The following is a 22782-nucleotide window of genomic DNA, read 5'->3' as shown; positions in this document are numbered from 1 at the left end:
CACATAGAGTTTCTTTGTCTGTATTAACTATTTGAAATGGTGCACATCTGAAATTTGGGATTAAGTTGCTGCATGTATACCATTCCAAATAATTTTTTTCCTTGTTAGTAACCTTGTAATATTACTAGTTTTATGCCAGACCTCATTATGATGAGAAAAGTTTATATTGGATATTATAGTTTGTAAGGAAATTATCTTGACAGTTAAATTCATGATGTAGACTTCCTTGAGTCATGTGTTTTAGGGAGCATTCTAAATAACTGTTAAGATATTTTTTTAAGTCTGTAGAAGTAGCTCATTAATGATGTTGTAACCTTTTAGTTCTTAAAAAACAGTCATTAAAGTGTGCTTAATAAGCACTTCTTCATTCAAACAAGTCTGATTCAAAATGTCAACTGGTATAAGATACGAAGCAATGAGAAATTACATATAATCTAGTTGGCTGTGGAAATAAGGATTATTAATAATATACATTATTAAGAAAAGTAAAGCTTATTGAAATATTGTACTTGTCACAGAAATAAATTACTAAAATTATTTGATGTAGTCAAGTCACTTCTAGGAAAAATGCATTGTAGCAGAAAGAAATACGGGTGATTTGCAGACATGGTCTCTTCTGGAACTGACTTGTGCCCAATACAGCATTAGAAATGTAGTTCTGTTTGTTTTAAAGCCACCATTTAGAACTACCTATTAGCTACCTAAATTCCTGAAAAAAATCTTAAAGCCTAATAATATTCACAGGATTAGAATATAAGTATTTCCAAAGCACTGTAATCTATGGGCTAGACAAAAAAATCTTAGAGTAACTAGTTAAAATTCAGAAACCTTTTCTTTAGGGTTGTGATAACATCTTCTAATATTTGGAAATATGTAATAACGTTGTGGGATAGACTTCTGTAGAAAACTGTGGGAAGAAATTTCTATCCTATTTTAAAAAGCCATATACTTTGTGCTTTGGAATAGTGTTTGTGTTCCATCTTCTCAAAATTTTCATTTTGCACTCTTATTTATTTTGAACTTCAGTTCCATGTGAACTTGTAACCTTTTTTTGAATCTGCAAAATAAACTTAACCCTCTGACAATTTAAAATCTGGTTTACTTTCAAGTAAGAATATATTCTTCAGACCAATTAGTCAAATTAATGATTTCCAGATTAAACACAGAACAAATAAAAAATGTAGTTTTTTAGTCTTCGACTATTTCTTAATTTCATAAAAAGTTTTTCATTCTTACTTACTTGTATCATTCTTAGCAACATAAGAGTATTTTATTATTGTCAAGACTCATGCCATTTCAGAGAACTCTTGTGTTCAAAGTAATTTCATTAGTATCTTTACTCCTGTTCTATCACGAGTTACTCTTAAATTGAATTAAAAAGGAAAAATTTCTTGCCTTTCAAAAAAATCACTGTGATGAAAAGCCTTTATGATTGTCTTTGATATCACCAGTTCAAAATACAAACTAAGAGTGCACAGTGAGACTTTCGACTTTGTCTTTTAAACTATGTGGCAGTTGGCTGCCCATGTTTGTGTTCATATCACATCAGAGTCCAGGAGATTTAACAGTCACAATAAAATTACTCAGTGCTCAGAATAGGAGGAGGAGAAATGATGGACTAATACTTCAGATTATCACATCTGTGAGCAAAAACTGTGTTATGATACAACCCAAAGTAAGCTATTTTACTTACCAAAGATAACTGGCACTCAAGATGGCAATAGTTCTATAGGACACAGGCTTGGCCATTAATGCTGTATCTTCCCATCATGAGAGCTCAGAGTCACTGCTTCATCTTTACACAAGGTGCTCTGCATTGCTCTCAGGGAGGAAGCAGCTCTCACTAAACTCCTGAAATTGCCTCCTCACTGCTTTTAAATAAAAAAAAAGGCCTGTTCTGCCAGGCAGCAATGAAAGTAGAACATTCATACAGGATCAAGAAGCATATAGTGAGAATGAAAAAGCCACGACCATTGACTAAAAAGTTATGGTGTGCTGCATCTGAAAGTTTGTAAGTGGCTGGAAGGTAGACTGCTAAATCCACTCCCCTGGGTGCTCTGTCCTCCAGAACTGATCCAGGTCTTATGACAGCAGTTAGTAAAGTTGGCCAATAACTCATGAAAGCATTAAAAATGATGGTTAAGTGGACTGTAAAAAAGTAAAGGTCTATTCTACATTAACATATTTCTACTTTTTCTCTGGAAATGTCTACCAGCACCCAACTTCTCAAAATGAAGGCAGTATGAAGCAACAGAGGCTGAAGTAATACATAGAAAAATCCAGCAAAGATCTAGCCCTTACTCATGAGTGGAAAAGTTTTCTCTCTCTTTTTTTTTCTTTTAATTTGCCTTTTGACCATGCACCTCCAGGGTATTTCAATATTGCAGGCATATTCAAAATGACTGATTTAAAGCAGTGGTTCCCTAGTTACGGTCTGCAAGGTCATGATCTGCAGAATAATTTTAGTCATATAATGTTCCATTATGAATTTGATGACAAGGATGCATCCACAAACATTTTGGGTATTTTCTAGTGATCCAAAAAGCTTTTAAAATATTGGCTTCAATTACGGCATTGCTCAAATATCTTACAAAAAGATGCAGGAGGTTTGTGCTGATAAGGTCAAGAAGTTGTCTTAAAGTGGAGCTGGTCTTTTTGTTAGAAACAAAGTTGAATACCAGATGATTATGTGGTTGATTATATATGTGATATATTATGTGATGATTATATATGTGTATGTTTTGGCTTTAATACAGATTAACAATGTTTTGCATCATTCTACAGGAGTTTAATATACTTCTAAATGTAAAAGGCAATGTAACACAAAGATGGCCATGGATGTTAATGGCTTGTATTAGCTGGAAGCTATAAAATCATCCTAGTACTCTGTTAGTGCTGGAATAATAATTTACCAAGACAATTACCACATGGTGGAACTTTTTTTGCTGCTCTAATTCAGTGTTATTAATAATGAATAAAATTGCAATTTTCTCAGGTTGCTAGGGGCAATGGGGAATTATTTCAATGAATATTTCAGCACATTAGTTTAATCATAGTTCCACAAAATTCAAGTGGGCAATATTTTATACTTCTAAGTTCAGTCTGCTAAGGGACCATAGTCATTAAATTGCAAACTATTTGCACTGAGGTCCATTCTATGATTTACAAGCCTTGTTAAAAACACTGTAAAAGAAAGCAAGCTGTGCCATTAATACTTGTAATTTGATGCTGCATTTGTTAATGGGCTCAGTGTGATTAATGTTTTTAGCAGCAGGCAGAACATTTTGAGACAGGCAGTGCCGGGGCTTATAATATATAAATGCATGTAAGGAAATACTAGAATATTGTAAGTTTTAGTAATACATGCTTTTACAAGATTGCATACCTGAAATGGAAAAGCAGCAGTGAAATTATACTGTAATGTATGTAAATACAGTTCAAGCCGTGGTAGGTGCTGATGTGTGTGTTCTTTATTTCCCAGCCAACTGCATGACTTCTGGCGCTTGGATTACTGGGAGGATGATTTGCGCCGACGGAGGCGATTTGTTCGCAATGCTTTTGGGTCTACTCACGCTGATGCTCTCCTAAAAGCTGCTGTGGAATATGGTCAGTATTATCTCACACTTAAAAATATAGCTCATGATGTTTTCTTGATGTCCATGAATCCCTGAGAATCATGTCCCTTCTTTTCTAATGACAGTGCTGAGAATTCCTAGGACAACATATTCTTAGAAAAGTAATACTTTCAATTTTTACACTGTAATGAACCAGAAGGCTTGAGCTTGTGGGCTCTTAAATTCCCTGATCCCCAAGGGATTCACATAATACTTCTCTAGCATTCCCAGACACTTAATTTTGAGGCACTGGTAAAAGCAACTGAACTTGTCTCTCTGGAGTGACTGAACAAAACTGTTAGGTCATCAAACTAATGTGTTGTAATAGTTCCACTGGAGACCTTTTGTGAATGAAGAATTAAAATATGTCAGAATTTTTATCCTGGCATGCATAATGTCAGCCAAAAGTATTTTTTTCTGCAAATTATGGAACGTGTAACAACTTGTTTAAAATAATTGTTTTTAAGAATAGCTTGTGGTTTGAGTAGTGAGCTGACTACTTGGAATCTTCCATCTCGGAAGTGAAGAATTAGATGACGTATGACATTCCTGGAGATGTAGCTGGAGTATAAAACAGGAATAAGAACATGCTTACAAATTCCCTTGTATAATCTATAAGTTTCATATATTACTGATTTCTGTACAGCAGACGGAACCTGAATACTCAAAAAAATCTAAAACAAGTTTATTTCTTGGGTTTGAGCTGAGTACATCTCTAACATATAAAAGACAGAAGTATTTAAAGAATATTAAGATGGTTTACTGTCCCCTTTCTTTTTCAATCTGTAGTGCTTAAAAGAAAATGCTATGATTCTTTAGCATTTAGGAGTAAGAAATGGAAGTAATCATTCACAAGGCAAGTAGAACCTTTCAGCTGATATGTAGCCAAAGGCTAAGGTTGCCAGAAGTTCTGAATATGATAGATATAAAGCTAACCCTGTGTGACCTACACATTTCACCAACTTTGTGGTTGTTGAGGCAAATAGCTGGGATTCAAACAAGGTTAGACATATGAATTAATATCTGTGTGTGCAGGTATACTAGCAAGTGTAACTTAATACTTATTTAAACACGAAGGCTATCGTGCAGGATATCAAGTCATAAACTGTCTGTAAGTTGGGTTAAGGAAGCCATTCTCCCCAGTGGTGTATAGTATTTCATATTTGACAAAGGGTTCTTTTCTCCACATTCTTCCAAAACATCAAAACAGGGATTTTATGAAAGGCAGGTACAAAATTGTGCTAATTGCTGTGCTGCTTTTGAAGGGCAAATAATCATCAAAAGCACGAACTTCATATGTATATAACACCTGTTAGTGCATTCAGCATACAGGAAAATTAAAGCTCAGGTGTGTTCACAGGTGGTGCACATCAAACTGAGTGGTTGCATAAAAATTGAAATAGATTGAGGTTTCCTGAGTTAAAATAAATAATTCTAGCTTTTCACATATGTATTTAAATTAACATGGAATTTTAAACCAGCATACATTAAAGTTATAATTCATGGATTATATTTACATGTACTTACTTTTCAGAGGCTTAAGCCATTGGATTTTAATAGTGAAACTTTTAGCTGACCTTTTTCTGTAGGAAAACATCCTTAACACTGATGTTATTTTCTTGGTGTTACTAATGAGTTGAATAATTTATGAGGTTGTCATGTGAAAAGGATTTGGTGTAGTTTGATGTACTTTTTGCCTCTGGTGGTGGAATGTGATTAATAAAGAGCTAGAGGCAGGTTTTTTTTTTCCATACGGTTTAACATTCGTTGTGGTTGGGTTTTTTACTGACTTTGTTTTGATAATTTTGTTTGGAAAAGTTTGATAGTAAAATGCCCCTAGCTTCCAAAAGTGAGCATAATATCACACTACAGAAAGAATTTAAAGCATTTTTTTAAAAAATCATATTGCTTAGTTTTCCAGTAATAGATTTTATTTCCTGACCTCAGATACTTTGTTTGTGAGAAATAAAATATTCATCAAAGCAAAATTTGTTTGGCTTTTGTTTCAATTTTTCATCTTGACTGATATCTCTAGTACAAGTAAAGCTATTTTGAGCATCAGTAAAACAGTGGCAACATCTTAAAAGTTTTTATTATGTACATTGACTGTCAGTTGTCATTTAGGATTCTGGGAATAAATATTTCAATGGAGGAATGTTTAGTCAAAGCCTAAGTCAGCAAGCTCCTCAGTGTCTACGATCAAAGGCATCAACTTAAATAGGTCTGATCAGGCATTGCAGAAGAGGGCAAGCAGTTTCAGCTGAGCAAAAATCACAGAGCAAAGATGACAAAATTAATCAGTCATTTCTTTGGCAGTAAATAATAAGATATGCTGAGGATTGCAGATGAGAGAATTTCCAGATTCCTTGGAGATGTGCCTGCTTAACACCTGATTTATCTGAGCTTGTGCAGCCATCAAGATATGACCTTGATAAATAAAAAAGTGCTTTACAGCTACTCTAATATTAAATCAGACTCAATGTTGTATGTATGGATACTGTAATTATATAGTATTTGCAGTCATCAAGGAATAGAAGAGTCTTGGAAATGAAAACTATGTATATGATCTCTAGGTTTGTTTTAAAGAAGTAATAACAAATGTTAAATTCTACCTTGAAGGGCTAAAAAAAAAAGTGTTAATTTTAGTTGATAGTGACTTCTTTCTGTAGGAAACATGCTATATTATCTACTACTGGAATATAATATTGTCTCAAAAAATTTCTGCTGCATTGAAGTTTCTATTTAACTACAGTCTGTTAGTCAACTCTTGCATGCATGTTTGGATCTTTTATAAAATATAATATGCCTACATATGTGTGTGCATGCATATGCATGCATATCAATATATGCTCACAGTACCTGACAAGTAAAAAGTATTGCATTAAATTACAATGTATTTCTATGACTATATAGAACCGTGTGAAAAATTGTAGCGTATTCTTATGGCTATATACTTAGCTGTCCTTTGAGACGTGTACGTATGTCAAAGCCATAGCAGCATTTACAGGAGGTGGACTGGATTTTTTTTCCTTTTGGATTAGCCTCCTCCATTTCTAAGAATTTGATATTAGGCATTGGATTTGTTTGCAATCTGTTAAAATTACTTTCATACCCAGATTTAACATGCAGCCATAATTGGTTCAGCATTGTATCTGTGCCCATTTGTTTTAGTTAAATTCTGTCTTGAATCAAAATTTACATTCATTTCTCCCTTTTGTGAAGCTGAAGGGATGCTACTCGCTGCAGTGTGCAAGTGCAAGCTGTAATGGGATTTTTAACTACCTGGAAACTTTCAATAGAGTTTTAATTTTGTAGTGTCAATAACTTAAACAGTTCTTATTCTGAGTTTAGATGGAATTTCAGTGTAATTCATAAAATTGCAGACTGAAAAGAAAGAAAAAAGAGAAGATCATATAAATTATTATAAACTCTACGTCCGCCCCAAATTTTACTACAATAGATATATGAAACATGCAAATATGACCCCCAGGTCTTCTATACATGTGGTGAAAGAACTGCCTCTTTGAGTTAATCACCTTAACAGTTTACAGTCATTGGAGATTAGTATAGATGAGACACTACTGTACCTCCCTGCCAGAATACTGGCCCACAAAGATTAGCTTAAGTGCAAAATAGTTACTTTTTTTAAGCTTTGATCCTTGAGTCTTTAAAGATTCTGGTTCACTAACAATTTGTATATAAATGGAGTACAAGAAAGACCACATTTTCTAGACTACACATGAAATTAGTGCCCATGTTCTAAACATACATGTGTAAACTGATGAAATGTATCTACTGTCTGTGCTCAAGAGTGTTTAGCCTGTTAGGCTGATTATCATGACAGATCCTAAATGCTCTGAATGAAAAAGGGGGAAGGGGGAAGCACTTTCATAATGTAATATGTGATACATTCAGGTTTTGAAATAAAGCTACAGATATGTCTTATATGTGAAATAGAGCCACATGTGACTTTTGAATTTGCATATTTTAGGGTGCTCATTCCATTATATGTTGGGGCATCTAATTGGCAACCTTATTTCAAGGACAATTCTAGATGAAGCAGACTGTATATGGCTCCTTCTGGGACTTGTCTTTAGTGTTCTGAGTTTCACCAAATACTGTGTGTGCTTATCATCAGAAATACAGTTTCATTACACAAGCAGAATTAAAAAGCATCTAGTTTGGAAATCTGAAATGTTTACATCTGAAATCTCTTGTCATGGCAGCAGATGAATTTTGATGGACTATCAAAAGAATGGAAGGCAGGATTCCTTCAGGCCACTGAAGGATTTATATTCTCAGAACATTTAGCTTTGAGCAAACACTAAAAGAATGGCTGTGGGTGTTCCCTGCTATGAAACTGGGGATCTGAAATACCTGGGAACCCATACTCAAAAAAGAGATTGTCTTCAGAATGGAGTATCGAGGTGTCCCAGGGACCCTAAAGGAAGAATCAATTATGTTGGGGTCCTCAATATTAGAGAGGTAGCTCAAGATGACCTTTCAGAAACTCTAGCTCTAGAGCAACCCCTTCAGTGCTGAGAAGTCCACAGCAGTTGATTCCCACAGCTCCAGAGTTCTAGGAACTGCTGGTCTTACCTTCTGCAGACAGTGTTAGAACAAGATAGGAGTGTCCAGAGAACCTGTTAAGAAGGTAGTTTCATTTGGTATGCACCAAATGTTGTTCTAGAAAGTGTTTTACAAACAAACTTACCTGATATTTTCTGGTAATAATACAGGTGGAGAAATGAGAGTATCCCATGAAGTGGAGATGCTCAATTTCATCATCTCTGTTCAGAAGCTTTGTTGTAAAATCAAGCACCTTATTCTAGGAAGTCCAAATGTCCAACTAGAAGCTGATCTTCATTTCCATCCTGCATTTTGGGTTCTACACTTTGATATATTAGATTGTTGACACTAATGTCATTGCTAATAACCCAGAGGTGTGAAAATACCACTGTTGTTTACAGTAAATTCAAGACTGTCTGTCAAAGTTACTGCATAATTGTATATATCTAAAAAGTAAGTTTATTTTTTCTCAGCTTCATGAAGATCTCAGACTTCATTATCTTTACCCTGTCTTCTTTCAGTGCTTATTGAAAATGTATTTCTAGAAAAATTTCAACAACATGGATTTCATAACCATCTGTTAGAAAGAAGTATTTTTTCATTAACTGATTCAAACTGAAAGCAAGTTGAAGACGAACTGATGCTGAATCATCACTTATCAGAGTGATGATGCTAGCAGACCCACTAGATTCATAAAACCCAGTTAGTTTTCTAGGTGTATCTGCAGTGAGAGAATTCTAAATGTACCATTTAAGAAATTAAAGAACAAATTATGCTTTCAATTTTGTCTCTAAAATATTGTTTTGTTATAGTATATCTGTATAAACAGCCTTGCTGTCAGAATTGAGTTTTGTAGATCCTTTTGTTGGATTCTTTAACATTTACTTTTACTTCTAAACTGATCCAGCTATCTGTTGGTCATCTGTGACAGAATGAAAGGCAGCAGGCACTTTTGTTTTTTAATTTATTGTCATGGTGGACAAACAGTGGACAGGTTGTCCAGAAAAGTTGTGTGATCTCCATCCTTGGAAGTACTGAAAACCTGCAGGTATTTATACACAAATGTATGACCCACTTGAGCCTTGTCCTCTCAAGGTAAACAAGGCATATCTACAGAATATCTGTATCAGTTTAGTAGTAAAAGTAAGTGTAAGAGACCAGCTCAGTTGGTTAAAACTTGGTTGTGATAATGCCAAAGTCACGGGTTCAATCCCCTGTGTGGGCCATTGACTTGAGAGTTGGACTCAATGATCCTTGTGGGTCCCTTCCAACTCAAAATAGTCTGGGATTCTGAGAGAGATCTATATCTCTCTTGTACTGGTGAGCCCAGAACTCTTCGTATGGCCTCACCAGCATTTAGTAGATGAGGATCATCTTCCTCAACCAGCTGGCAACACCTTGTCTAATGCAGCCCAGGATAGCATTCACCATTGCAGCAAGGGCACATTGCTGGCTCATGTTGAACCTGGTGTCCATCAGGACTCCTAGCTCCTTTTTTGGAGAGCTGCTTTCCAGCTGGGTGACCCCCAGCAAACACTGGAGCCTGAGGTTGTTTTTCGCCAGATGCAGGACTTAGCACTTCTTATTGACCTTCATGTGGTTCTGTCAGCCCACTTTTTCAGCCTGCTGAGGCCCCCCTGGGTGGCAGCATGACCCTCTAGCATATCAGCTACTCCTCCCAGTTTCATGTCATGTGCAAACTTGCTGAGGGAACTCTCTGACTCATCAATCAGATCATTAATGAAGATGCTGAACAAGTATAAAGCGGTTGTAATATCAATTTCCTCATGCTTAGTGAATTTATTACCACTGAAGTTGAGTTTGTCATGACTGCATAAGCCAAGGCAGTATTTTTGTTACTCTTTTATTTTCCCCTCAGTTAATGGACTAATTAGCCCCTCTTTCCCCCCCACCCCAATTCCATAAAATATACTGATCTGGGGAAATACAGATGATCACCCTTATCTAGGATGATTTCCCAATATCTTGCATAAGAGAAACTGAAGAATGAGAGCCTTTGACTAAAAGGAAACCCTGCTCCCCCACCCTATTAATGCCCACTTAATTTTAGTCTGTAAATATACACAATTTAACCATTAATTGTGAGCAGTTTTAAGATACAGCATCCACTTTATGGACAGAAAACACACATATGTTACTTGATGTTTAGTTGTGAGCATTTTAAGTTCTCCTATTACAAAACTTCCTTTCAGTATACAAACTTCCACACTGATTGTGCAATCTCCAGTCTACTCTGAATGAGTTTATATCTGAATTGAGTGCCTGAAGGAGTCACAAAAATCTGTCCTTTTTAAAGTGTAGCAGTATAAGACTTTCATCTACAGCCTTATAATTGTAGCCCAACAGTGCCATCCACTGCTTCTCCAAATAATCTTCCAAATATTCCATCCTCCCAGGATTATAGGGAAGCTATTACATGGTAGTTGTGTCCTGTTAATATTTTTCAGGCTTATTTCAAGATACAGTTTTGTTTAAAGAAAGTCTAGGAAGGAGAGCTTACAGTAGGTATTAATATAAGGATCTGCAAAGCACAATCTTAATAATCTGTTACTATGATGATTCTTACTTTTATAACCCACTGTAATGTAATGAAAGGCACCTTCAAGATGTAAACGGTAATAGAATTTGCTTAGGTGGAGTACTGAACCCTTATGCTGAATTGTCCTCAACACTCATTGTCCGAGCTTCTGCTCTTTGAGTAGGTGATGTAAATGAGTTGCAATTGCATCCTATCAATACTCTGCAGTCTCTAAATATCTTCTCTCTGTTATATGCTATTTCTAGCACAGGAATTTTGTGGCAGCTTTATAATAAGTTTTAAGTACAGTTTCACTAAATGGTCTTTTTTTCCCTAATGATTTCCTCAACTCTTGAATGTCAGAATCTCTGTCTTGACTCTAATTCAAGCTTTTCACAGAGGCAAATAGGATGTGAAAACTTTTCCCTCAAAACCTCTGTGTTGGGTTTCAAATGCCTTTCCTCTGAGATTTTCAGGTTATCCAGCATGACCTGAATTTTAGCTGCTGTTATAGGTCTGAGCTAATAGATTTTACTGCAGAATTTCTGACTTTTAACCAACAGTTAGCATAACTACCTCTGTTTCTCAATTCTTCATCTGAAACTATATGACCCCAGAATGTTCTTGAAGTAATCAAATTGGCTTGCAAAACCATTCCTAAGACCTACATATTGCAATCATTGTCAGTTTTAGAATTCTAGCTGAATTTTTCTCCCTTCTATCATTATATTTTCATGTAAAAAGAATCCACAATATGTGTCTGTTCTGCCAAATGCAAGTAATTTATCTACTAAACCCCATAAATCACTATGATGATAAATGTATTTAAATCCCTGTGACAGATGTATTTGTTCTTTTTATTCATTTTTATACCTAATTGGCAAAGAAATAGAAGTTCTTGGCCCACGTATAGTCAGTGAATCTTACCAAAACATCTCAAAGAACATTCCGTCAGTGGAAGTCTAATAACAGTCTTTCAGGACAGCTTTCACAGCTGGGTGAATTTAGGTCTTGGGACTCAGGTTTGAACACTTGCTTTTCTTGTCTCCTGTATTTTATGCTTTTAAACTTCATATTAAGGAGTAACAGCACTTTAAATAATCTTTAGCTATAGTTAAAACACAAAATATTGCTTTTCTAAATTTTCTCCGTTTTTTATTATTCGTGATGTCTTGACTGCAGGACTCTGTTCTCCACTTCGCATGTAAGTGGAAATATGTATTGTTTGTGTTTTCTGAAGACCTGGCGAGCACATGGCTGGAATGGAGGGACATTATTTCAGCAGTGCTACAACCTTAGCAGTGTAGAATTAGAAGATCATAGTAAAGATTTAAAATGACTTTACTATCCCACTCGTTCTGACAGTCAGCAGGAGGCATGAAGGCTTTCAGGTAATGGGCTTAGGTTTCTGTGAGCCTCTGGGCTACTTGCAAGGGTTAAATCAACAGATTCAGACTGTGGAAATCTTTTCAGTAGAGGTGATTCCTTGTCTTTCACAAAGTAAATGGAACTGGTATGCATAGATTTGGAAAATAAAGTAATTCATTTTCAGAGACAACATATATTTAAGATACCAATGTATTTTTACTTATGTATTGCACTACTTAACGTTTGTCACATAACATCTATTTCTATTATATCACATTAAAATTATTGTACACTTTTTAATGTAAATAGTAAGATTTGTACACAAGTAAGGAAAATTTCAGTATATGTGCACGAGTTATTCCATATCCTTACAAGTAGCCTGAGTTCTTCAATACCACTTATTTTGTGTTTCATTATTTTATAGTGTTAGCTTTGAAATGCGCATAAAAAGTACTCAGTGCTGTGAGTTTCAGTGTGGTGCAAGTCACAGGTAGGGATGAAGAAACACCTTGTGAAAGTACTGTATTAAAAGCCAAATACATTTTATGGAAAAGTGAAATATACCATGAACCAGCATGATAAGGAAGATACCTTGGTAAGAATCCTATCAGCCAGCATATCATGAATATTTCCAGTTATTTAATTTTGGGTTTCATATCATGTACCTTACATCATGACATGACTTTTTTCTTATCTTTACTGTGTACCTAAAGAGTATATCTCCCAGTGAATCTGTCCTGATCATCTACAATAGATATCCTTTCCCATCTGAAAGAGCTGTGCATGTCCTTGTGCATTTTATTAGTGGCTCTTTTGCCATACAGCACAGGTCATTCAATCCTATGCCCTTAAGAAAGATGATCATATTTTCTAAATAGCAGCTCAGCTCTCATCTGAATGAAAAATAGTGCTGCTAGTGCTTGAAAATCTAACACAAGCATAGAAATTTTGCAAGTGTCCCTGCAATTCCATGGAAGGTTTGTGCTCTCTTGTAGTCTTTGAGTGAAGCAGAAGGAGATGTCATAGACCCCATGCAGCAGCTTAATGAAAAGTGAAATAAAATACTGTCCTCCTTTTTTCTTTATTGCTGACTGCTGCTAAGATTTCTGTGAGTTAGCTCTCCTTGATTCACACACAGGATTTCTGCCTGGGATGGTGATTACTATTCACCCATTTCAGAGTCAAAATAATGAAAATCTTGTCATTAACTCATTGAGCTGTTTTCATGATAGATCCTCAAAATCTGTTTATTGCTGATATCTTGTGTACCACTACTGTTTCACTTCATCTGCTAGTCTAGATGAAACAAAGACATTTTATAACTGCAGCTACTTTTGTTTAAAATAAAAATTAAAAAGAAATTAATTTTTTTTTAAAAATGCAGAGTAAAATTGTGTCTCAAATCAAGGAAATAGCAAAGCTTTGGTTGTAATTTGATAGATAATTGATACCTGGATAGATAACTTTTGCTATTGCTAGATAATTTCTAACTTGGAGGAGCATGTGTATTTACAGCAGCTTGACCCAAACAGAAGTGCTGTCTGTTGCTACTAGAGCGTAGTCCCTCCTTAGCAGCACTAAGAATTAAACAATCGCAATGTTAGGGCCATACTGCTGCCTCACAAATGTGTATATCCTGTAGGTGCTGCCCTGTGTCTGGTGTTGCTATAGGCATTGATCAACCCTGAAATGTGAGAAGTTTCTCCCACCAGTTACCGCTGAAGTGAAAATATGTTAACCAGTTCTGAAGATGTGGTCATCTATGTGAGGGCAAAATGCAATTTGTACTGATACAAACAACAGTGCTGCACACTGAAACAGCTAGAACTGTACCACAAAAGGCCATGTAGTGCAAATTAAGTTTAGACATTCTAATGACATTTTTATATTGAGAAATTTATTTCTATATAATGGTGACAGTTCTTTTAAGAAACAATTGCAGATGACATTATTTCATGTTCAGGAGATTTTGTCTGTAAAGACTGCATAAGATGGTCCTTCTGTATGCCTCAGAAGAGCAGAGTTTCACTTTTAAAGATTACCATTCCAGAAAAGCAAAAGTAATTTCAGAACTGTTGGGAAATGGCTTTCTCATAGCACTGATCTTGAGCTGTTGAGGCTTTCTGTAAATAAGTAGTCTTAATAGAAATGGAAATGGTTCCCTAACTAGGCAATTATGATAGCTACTATAAAATAATTTTAAACTTACTTCCTACACCTTCATTCCCTGCACTAGAAAATGAATTTTTATCTGTCCAATTATGTCTCTGTACAGTGGATGTTTCCAAAGAGCTGATATTTTTTTGCTCTGATAGAAAAAGCTAAAGTGATGAGGGCAATGGCATAACCATCCATGCTTTTGCCACAAAGAGGGAGAATTTAAAAGTTAAAAGACAGATTCCAATACTACAGATACGTAGTATGTATTTTCTTTTTTAAAATATTCAGGTTTGAGCCAGTCCCATGGTTTGGAGGCTCTAATTTTTAAATATTAGGTAAAGGTTAGAAATGTTGGGGTAGAATACCCTATTAAGGGAGATAAAATCACATTTCATAGAATCATACAATCAATGAATGACTTGACTTGAAGGAGACCTTAAAGATAATCTGGTTCCATGCCCACTTCCATAAAGAGGGATACCACTTAAATTTCATGGAATTTGAGAGATGCCATGCCATTCCTTACATGCCACTGCTTTATCAACCGTTTGTTTTTCCAAAGAGGATTTAATTTCTTTCCAAGGCTTTATCATTATTAGCCTTTTCAATTAGAATTTTTTGTGAGCAGGGAGCAAAATTAAGGCTGGCATATGTGGGGGTGCAGTTCCTCACTATGGAGTGTGCCACTTTATAAGTCCAACAACATTGATCCTGGCTTTAGGATCTGCAAGCAGAGAGAGTCAGAACATGGCTTTTCCTGGAGAATGTGTGCTCAGGAACTAGTCTGAAACTTTCCAGACATAATCCAGACCTGAATGTTAAGACATGACACAGATGTATTTTTCACTTTTATGTCATCTTAAAAAGGTTTTATCAGATGCTATTTCAAAAGCATAGAATGCCTCTTTTAGTAGATTTATTTCACTATTTCATGATCATGCCATACATATTTAAATTCAATCACTTTTTGTTTCTTACCTTATTAATTAAATTTTTCTGTTGAAGTAGTTTGATTACCCTCTTCAGTGGCCAGTCTTGAGAAACCTTTACTTACATATGAATATTTTGAATTAAGAATAAATTAAATTCCTTTTTGCTGTCAAAACTAAATTGTGAAAACACATTGCATGGCTCTGAAAATCAGTACACTCTATTAGCAGACCTGTCAATATAAAAAGTGCATTCCATTTCCACCTCTTGCTCTAATAACCTTTTCTATGTTACTCAGAGGCAGTTCACATAATCAGAGTATATTGTCAGCTTACTGGAGTTGGGGAAGCATGAAATGAAAATCGCGTTAATATTGATCCAATTCTCTTACTTGCAAGTGTCCTTGATGTCCTTTCCACTGAGAAATAATTGTTGGTGCGACATAGCTGTTTTACTCTCAGGCATTACTATACTTTCGTAAAATGGCTAGAAAGACACTTAGGAAAATCTTATTACTCTTAATTATTTTGCTTGTATATCATGCCTATTGAAATAATCCACACCAGAATTTGGTTTCTTTCTGCAATTTATCAAACTACAATATACGCCGAGATATTGCCTTTCAAACTGTCAGGGATTTGTAAAGGTCATCAGTCATGAAATATGAATCCAGTCTTGTGTGTACAAGTTACAGTGGCAAACTACATCTTAATCCAAATATAAACATTTGACTGTTTTAAGTTCCCATTAGAGGGACTTCCTTTGGTTCCAGTCAGAATGAAGGCTGCCTTTCACGAGTCTGAAATGCATTGGAACATTTGCTGGACTGGGCATATCCGACTGTCACCCACTGGCTGTTTGCAATCAGTGCTGAATCAGTGCAGAATCCTTTCTCATATGCTAAGAACTCCTGAAATCTCAAATATGTGTAATGACATTATTAACAACTTCTAAAAATTAATTCCATGACCACTCTGAATCTGTTTCCTTACCTGTAAACTGAAAAAAGTAAGTGCCCACCATAGTTACTTTTATTTTTATGTAGGACCTTTTTATTAATATACAACACTCTGACTTTAGTTACAAATATTATTGTTTAAAAAGGCTCAACTTCATCTGAGAAACGTTCACTTTGGCCTTGCCTGTATTTTCAGTCTCCTCATTGGCATAGTTTGTGTCAGTCTCATTTTACAAAGCTAAACATCTGAGAATTTGAAAGAGGAAAGCATATTCAGCAGTAAAGTATTTACTTACAAATGGTTCACATGAAGAAGATCATTTGGTCAGATATTAGGCCGAAAAATTGGAGAAAAATACATAGAATGTCTCTGATTACATTTTCAGGTATTTATCTATTACAGAAAGCAAAAATGTGATTTGGTTTTACTTTTGGTGGAAGTTATTTCCAGTAAAAATATATACAATTTTCAATTTCATAGTTTTTCTCCCTCATTTCTTCAAAGATCCTTAATAATGAAAATGTGATTTAGATTTCTCTGGTTTTTATTAAATCTATTAAAGCCAGCCTTCCTTTATTAACAGTCACTTCTCTGATTCTCTAGGGAAACTAAATTACATGCCAGTCAAAGCTGCCAGTTCCAGAAACACATTGCAATATAAATAACAACTGCAGCAGACACAGGTGGGGTCAGTTCATCATGATGTGCCAGCACCAGGCTGCCACGCAAAGCCAGAGCAGCCTCTTGAACAGAGCCAGGGATACCTGGAGCGTGTTGCCCATGGAATCAGCACAGTCCTAGGAGGGCTGGCTCCGTAGTTGTACAGAAAGATACTAGGCTGAGATGGAGTGGTCACCATGTCGACAATTTAATCTTATTGGGGTTTGTAGAGGTCAGTTTACAGACTCCCAGCAGCTGCTCTCCATAACTGTGACTGCTGTGAGGGTCCCAGTGCCTAATCAAGTTAGTAAAGATTAGCAATGACAGCAGGGGGTTAAACTGTTAGAATATATAATGCAGTAATATTATCTAGCAAATCTTATTTTTCTAAGTATTTTCAACTATTACTGATGTTGAATGAACAACAAAGGTAGATAATAGTGTTACATTTTAGTTCTGTGCATAGATAATCTTGGTTCTTCCTGTAGAAGTTAGTTTGTACAATTAAGATTAAAATCTCCCTCAAGAAAGAGTTTTGTTCTTTCAAACTCTATTGGTAAATTGTATTTTACCTGTGATATAATTTTATAGTTCACATCATGATCTGTCAGGTGACCTCTTGTGAGGAACTAATTCTGAATTCCTTTATTAAATAAAATAGTAAAAACTACCCTTTGCGATTAAAATTCAGAAAGAAAAGCAGTGTCCTACAGAGCAGTACATATCAATGATCTGTAAGGAGTAAAATGCAAGTTTACCCTTAAACGTTTCTGAGGAAAGCTAAGCTTCACAAAAACTCTACTTTAGCCACTATAAAAGAGAATTTTTAATTAAATGCAGAATTTTACTGTAAAAAGAACAGACTTTACTTATGTCAAAATGCTCTTTTAGAAGCCACATAAAACTGTAAAAGACAGTATATGAAAAAGGTTTCTTAGAGAAAAGAAGAACACCATCCCATGAAGCAGATTTCCAGATGTTTGGAAACATTAGAATTTCCTGTCAGTATATTAAGGTAACATTAAAATGAGGTTAACTTTCCATTCTGCCATCTCTCTTCAAAGATCAAAGAGCACTCACTGCATAAATTTCCTTATCGGTAATTCGTTGAAGTAAACTATGAAAACAACTTTATAAGAAGCAGTAGTCTCCTTTTGCTGGTTGCAGTATTACCAAGCAAACTTTTCTTAAAATTAACCGTATTTTTAACCTCATTTTTACTAAATTCAGAGAGAAAAAATATAATACATTATATGTGAATATATAATAAATGGATAGAAGTAAAGAGAGAACTGGAATCTCCCTTGTTGTGTTCAACTAAAGCATAATTAGTGTAATGTCTAATGAAATACCTGTACATAAACATAAATATAATCAACTACATGTTATGTTTGTATTACTAATTTTTAAGTTCTATTTAGGGACAGTTTCTGGGGATCTGGATGCTTACAGTATCTTTGAAATGTAGATTGCATCCTTAAAAACCTGTTGTGACCTACAAAACAAAAGAGGGAATTCATTGATTTAATAGAGAGGCAAAAGTTCAAAAGTTACTGTAAAAATGTCCATCCACAGTTGAAGTTTTGCCTGTGTTAAATACTTCTAGAGGCTGTATTTGCAAGTTGACATGAAATTCTCCTGTTCTTGCAAAATTATTAGGTTTTGAGGGATTTGGTAATGGGCTTGTGGTTTTTTGGGGGGATTTTTTTGCTACTGGAATAGAGATTATAAATTCTCAGCAATACAGTACAAGTTTACTGTGCAATTCATATAACCTTTCAGACATATAAAATACACACCCTTCCACCAAGTCGAGGTTTTTTAGAGGAGTGGTAGTTGGTTCCTTTGCTTTCTTTTAAAGATGAGCTGTTTTCAGTTATCCTGAAGTTACCATAGGAAACCAGTTTGTAACATGGACATTTACCAAAATAATCAAGATGATAACAGGTGTAACAAAAGAGAGGTTTGTTTTTGATGGCTTATCTAGTCCTATACATATGTTCTCTTGAAATATATTTCAGACAGCCTTCAAGTTTCCAGAAAGCAAGGCACCAACTTCAGCTGAACTTCAGTGCAACCTGAGTGGCTTATTTCCTTTTATTTCTTTGCAAAATGTAGTTTCACAAAATACTTTGCTGCTGATTTCAAGGCTCCTTTTCAAATCCCAGTCTATCCCTTAAATCCATTGCTTAAGAAGGAACTTGACAAGAACTGCAACCATCTGCCAATTCCAGTTCTGTGCACTCTAGTGTCACAATTTTGCTTTTTTGAAATGACATCTAGTTTAATTTTATTTTTTTTATTTTAATGAATTTGAAACATTTTTAATCAGTCTTAGGAACTAAAACTATTAATTTCATACTGTGCTTTTAAAACTCCTTGTTTGTGGAAGTTTTAAATTAAATACCTGGACATGAATGGATTTCATAATAATTTTGCTGGGGCTTTGAAAAAACAATTTTAGTTTTGACTTTTTTCAAAAGCACTGAAATATCAAGTATTCATTTATTCATCTCTCCCTTTTATATCATTGTTAACAATACTAGACATTGTTTTATGTCATATAATTTTTTATTCAGTTTGTTGTCTGGTTTTAAAGAGATGAGTTGTTTTTCTTCTTGCTCTTACTTGGAGAGGTTCTCTTATTTTAAAACCTTTTTGAAGTCATCTTGAAATATAAAAATAGAACATCTGTGACAGACCTGTTTTGAACATTTCAGGATCCAAGGAGATCTGGTGGTCTGTGGTATTCGCTTGTTAATTCCTTGATGAATGGGTAGAAAGGCCACAAAGTGCACTCAGTACAGCACGTCTTCCTGAAGATAGATGATCTCAAATAGATTCTATTCCCAATCAGTTTTTGATTTGTTAGGTGTTAAACCATTTCTTTGTAAGGACAGTGTTTACAAGCCTTGTAATGAGACAGCCCTGAGAGACCTTACTCTTCTTGCTGTAATTTTGATAAATGGAACTCTAATTCATAAAGGATATAGTGATTGAAGGGCAGCTCTGGGTCTCGTACACTTTCATTGAGATAAATGTTTGGTACAGTACAGCAAAACTGAGGCACACTCAACAAAGGGATAAATTTTAACTACAGCCAAATCAGAGCTTTTTTCCATCAAGACAAAAAAGCGCTATTTATTGTATTTCCTTTAAATAAATGTATTTTAATACTATAAGCCAGAATGGATTTTAGAAACATTTCTCCTATTGATAAGCTCCAAATTTGCCAAACTAATTTAATGCCTTCTGCTCTACCATGTTTCTTCCACCTGTGTGTGGCAATATTTCCCTAACCTGCTACTCTCATCACAAGGGATTTTAAATACCCTAAATTTCAGGTTCATGTGATGTATTTTGACTGTTAGTAATTATTTGGGTCTTGGGACTTTTTTTCCTTGTAATTTTAAAAATGAATTTTCATGCATAAATAATTATCAAGAATTGTCATTAATCAGTTACTATGGAAATGGTTGACTCTACGATTGCTCCAGATTAGTACTTTTCAAGTAATTTATTTGAAGATTATCACATTTTATAAGGCTTATAAACTTACATAACACTCACTAGAACTACCAAAAAGGAAGAGAACAGTGTTTTCATGCTTTCTTCCTTCACCACATAAGTTCATCTCAGGCCCGGTCTCCTCTAGTGTCACATGCTGCACAACAGGAGTATTACTTTTATCAAAAGGTGCTAAACTCCCTTGCTGTAAAAACACACATGTAACAAGATCCTGACTTATTACTTAAATACTCAGGACAATTCTGATGTAACAGAACTGAAATTCTGTTACAGCACATCTGTTCTTTGGTTTTTTCCAAACTCCTAACCATTCTTCCCTCTTTTTGTGAACTAGAGAAAAAAGAAATACAAACCAAATTAAAAAATACCAAAATCTTGTAGATGATGCTGAAAACTTTTCCAACCATAAATTAAGTGATCCAGTTTTAAATTGAGCAAATAATTACAGTTAGTTGTATTAAGAATTAACCTATGCAAGTGAGATAATGATCACAGGAATTGGGATAATAGCAATAGTATCCAAAAAGTTAATATTAGGCAATGTAAAACATGAGTTAAATCAGCCTGTGATGAAGTCCCATATCAAGAGGCATGCTAACAGTGATATTCAAACAGAATGAACACACCCAAAGAAAAATATGCCTCCAGCATTTTTATTTGTATCCTGTGACTCTCCTGTGCACAAATTAATTAAAAGACTCTAACTAATTATAAGAGTAGGAGGTAAAATCTCAACACCTTTCCCACTGTAATGACAAAACTACCTGACACATCAGTTCCATTCCATGTATCTATTTTCACTAACCTATCTGTTTATTATATTCCTGTTAGTTGTCCTCTATTAATAGGACTCTGTGAGTCTTGCTGGGCTTTACCTCAACATTATAATTCTGCCATAACAGTACTCAGAAATAGAATCACAGAATATTCTGAGTTGGAAGGGACCCACAAGAATCATCAAGTCCAGCTCCTAAATAAATTGCCCTTATGGGGTTTAAACCCACAACTTTGGTGTTACTAGCACCATGCTCTAATTCATCTTGTTTAAGTTCAGACATTGTGAAAAACAAACAAAATCCACATGTGTGTGGTTTTGCTCAGATTTCACACATCATTCTGTAGCTTAGTAGGAAGCAAATTTCCAAATTATCCTACAAAATAGAGATTACTTTTGGAGTTTATTTCTTGATTGACAGAACTGGAGGTGCCCAGATCTTGTATAATCCAAGGTGAAGGTGCGGGATTTTCTGTTTAAGAAAAAAGAAATGAGAGCTTTCTTGCCTGGGGCTGCTGTGAAACCATAGTACTGAAAATAAAAATTAAGACCTATCCCCAGCTAAGAAAGAAATACTGTGAGAAGGTCACAACAGTTACATGAAAGCTACTTATGATGTTAAAGATACTTAGGATTCTATCATTCAACCACAGTGTAATTAATTTTTTACATCATGAGAATAAACTCTGGCAAGCACCAGTATGATCTTCCCAAAGTGTAGTAAGGTCTCCTGCGATAAGGAACTATCAGGCTGAATAGAAAAAGCCAGATGTAGTCAAGAAAAATCAGTATTGCCCATGACAACTTTTGGATAATTGGCACATGTCCGTACACCAACGTTTTGACTGTGCTTAAAAACACACAGACACCCACCAAAGTTCCCTCACCATATTTGACTTTTTTCTGTCTTTTCTGAATCTCTGCATAGTCTACCTTGTTGTTACTGTATATTGAGATAACCCATCTCCTCATTCACCGTCCTGTCCCACCTACCTCAAAAGAAAAATATCCTGACAGATTTTGGATTCCTGAAAGCAGCTTCTAAGTTTAAAGCAGGTGGTTTGCTATCTCAGGGGTCATTCAGAATCATGGCACCAGGAACCTGAGGGAAACTCCTGCTGAATTTCTTGCAAGAAAAACTAATGGAACAACATTGAGCACAAAGTAAATGGCAATTATTAAAAACAGGAGAGTCTTTTGGAACAGTTTTTATTTTATTCAGGACAGGACAGAAAACAGAGTAAGATTGCATATTCTGTAAACCTTGGTAAAATTTTAGAAAGGGTTCCTTCCCTTTTTCGATAATGATTTATACTGTATTTTTTTTACAACTTGACTGGGGTTGTTTCATATTTAAAATATTATTCAGCTGAATTCACAACATTTGTAACTTTTTTAGGCACTGAAGAGGATGTAGTGAAGTCAAAGAAAACTTTCCGAAGTCAAGCTGTGGTAAATCAGAATGCAGAAACAGAGCTTATGCTGGAAGGAGATGATGATGCTGTTAGCCTGCTCCAAGAGAAAGAGATTGATAACCTTGCAGGTAATTATACTTTTCATTACTTCTAAGATGGGAGCCAAAAGGTGCTTTAAACTTGTTAGTTCTTAACTTTTGTAGTTAGTGTCTTAATATTGGCAACTAAGCATATAATTGCAGTATGAACAGATTCCTGGTATTCT

The 22782-nt window shown here is 35.1% G+C and overlaps 1 protein-coding gene across 6 annotated transcripts in view; it reads left to right on the top strand.

Annotated features, from left to right (window-relative positions):
* The window catches only part of NBEA (neurobeachin), a 488059-nt gene that overhangs the window by 290056 nt on the left and 175221 nt on the right, over positions 1 to 22782 (top strand). For all 6 annotated transcript variants that reach the window (XM_071552778.1, XM_071552759.1, XM_071552769.1 and 3 more), the window contains 2 exons: positions 3482 to 3606; positions 22502 to 22645. In XM_071552778.1, coding sequence (XP_071408879.1) covers positions 3482 to 3606; positions 22502 to 22645 — 269 coding nt within the window. The remainder of the gene's footprint in view (positions 1 to 3481; positions 3607 to 22501; positions 22646 to 22782) is intronic.

This window comes from Pithys albifrons, chromosome 1, assembly GCF_047495875.1.
Source record: "Pithys albifrons albifrons isolate INPA30051 chromosome 1, PitAlb_v1, whole genome shotgun sequence".
NCBI classification, from domain to species: domain Eukaryota; kingdom Metazoa; phylum Chordata; class Aves; order Passeriformes; family Thamnophilidae; genus Pithys; species Pithys albifrons.
Note: the sequence above shows the minus strand (reverse complement) of the source record. Positions and strands in the feature narration are given on the sequence as shown.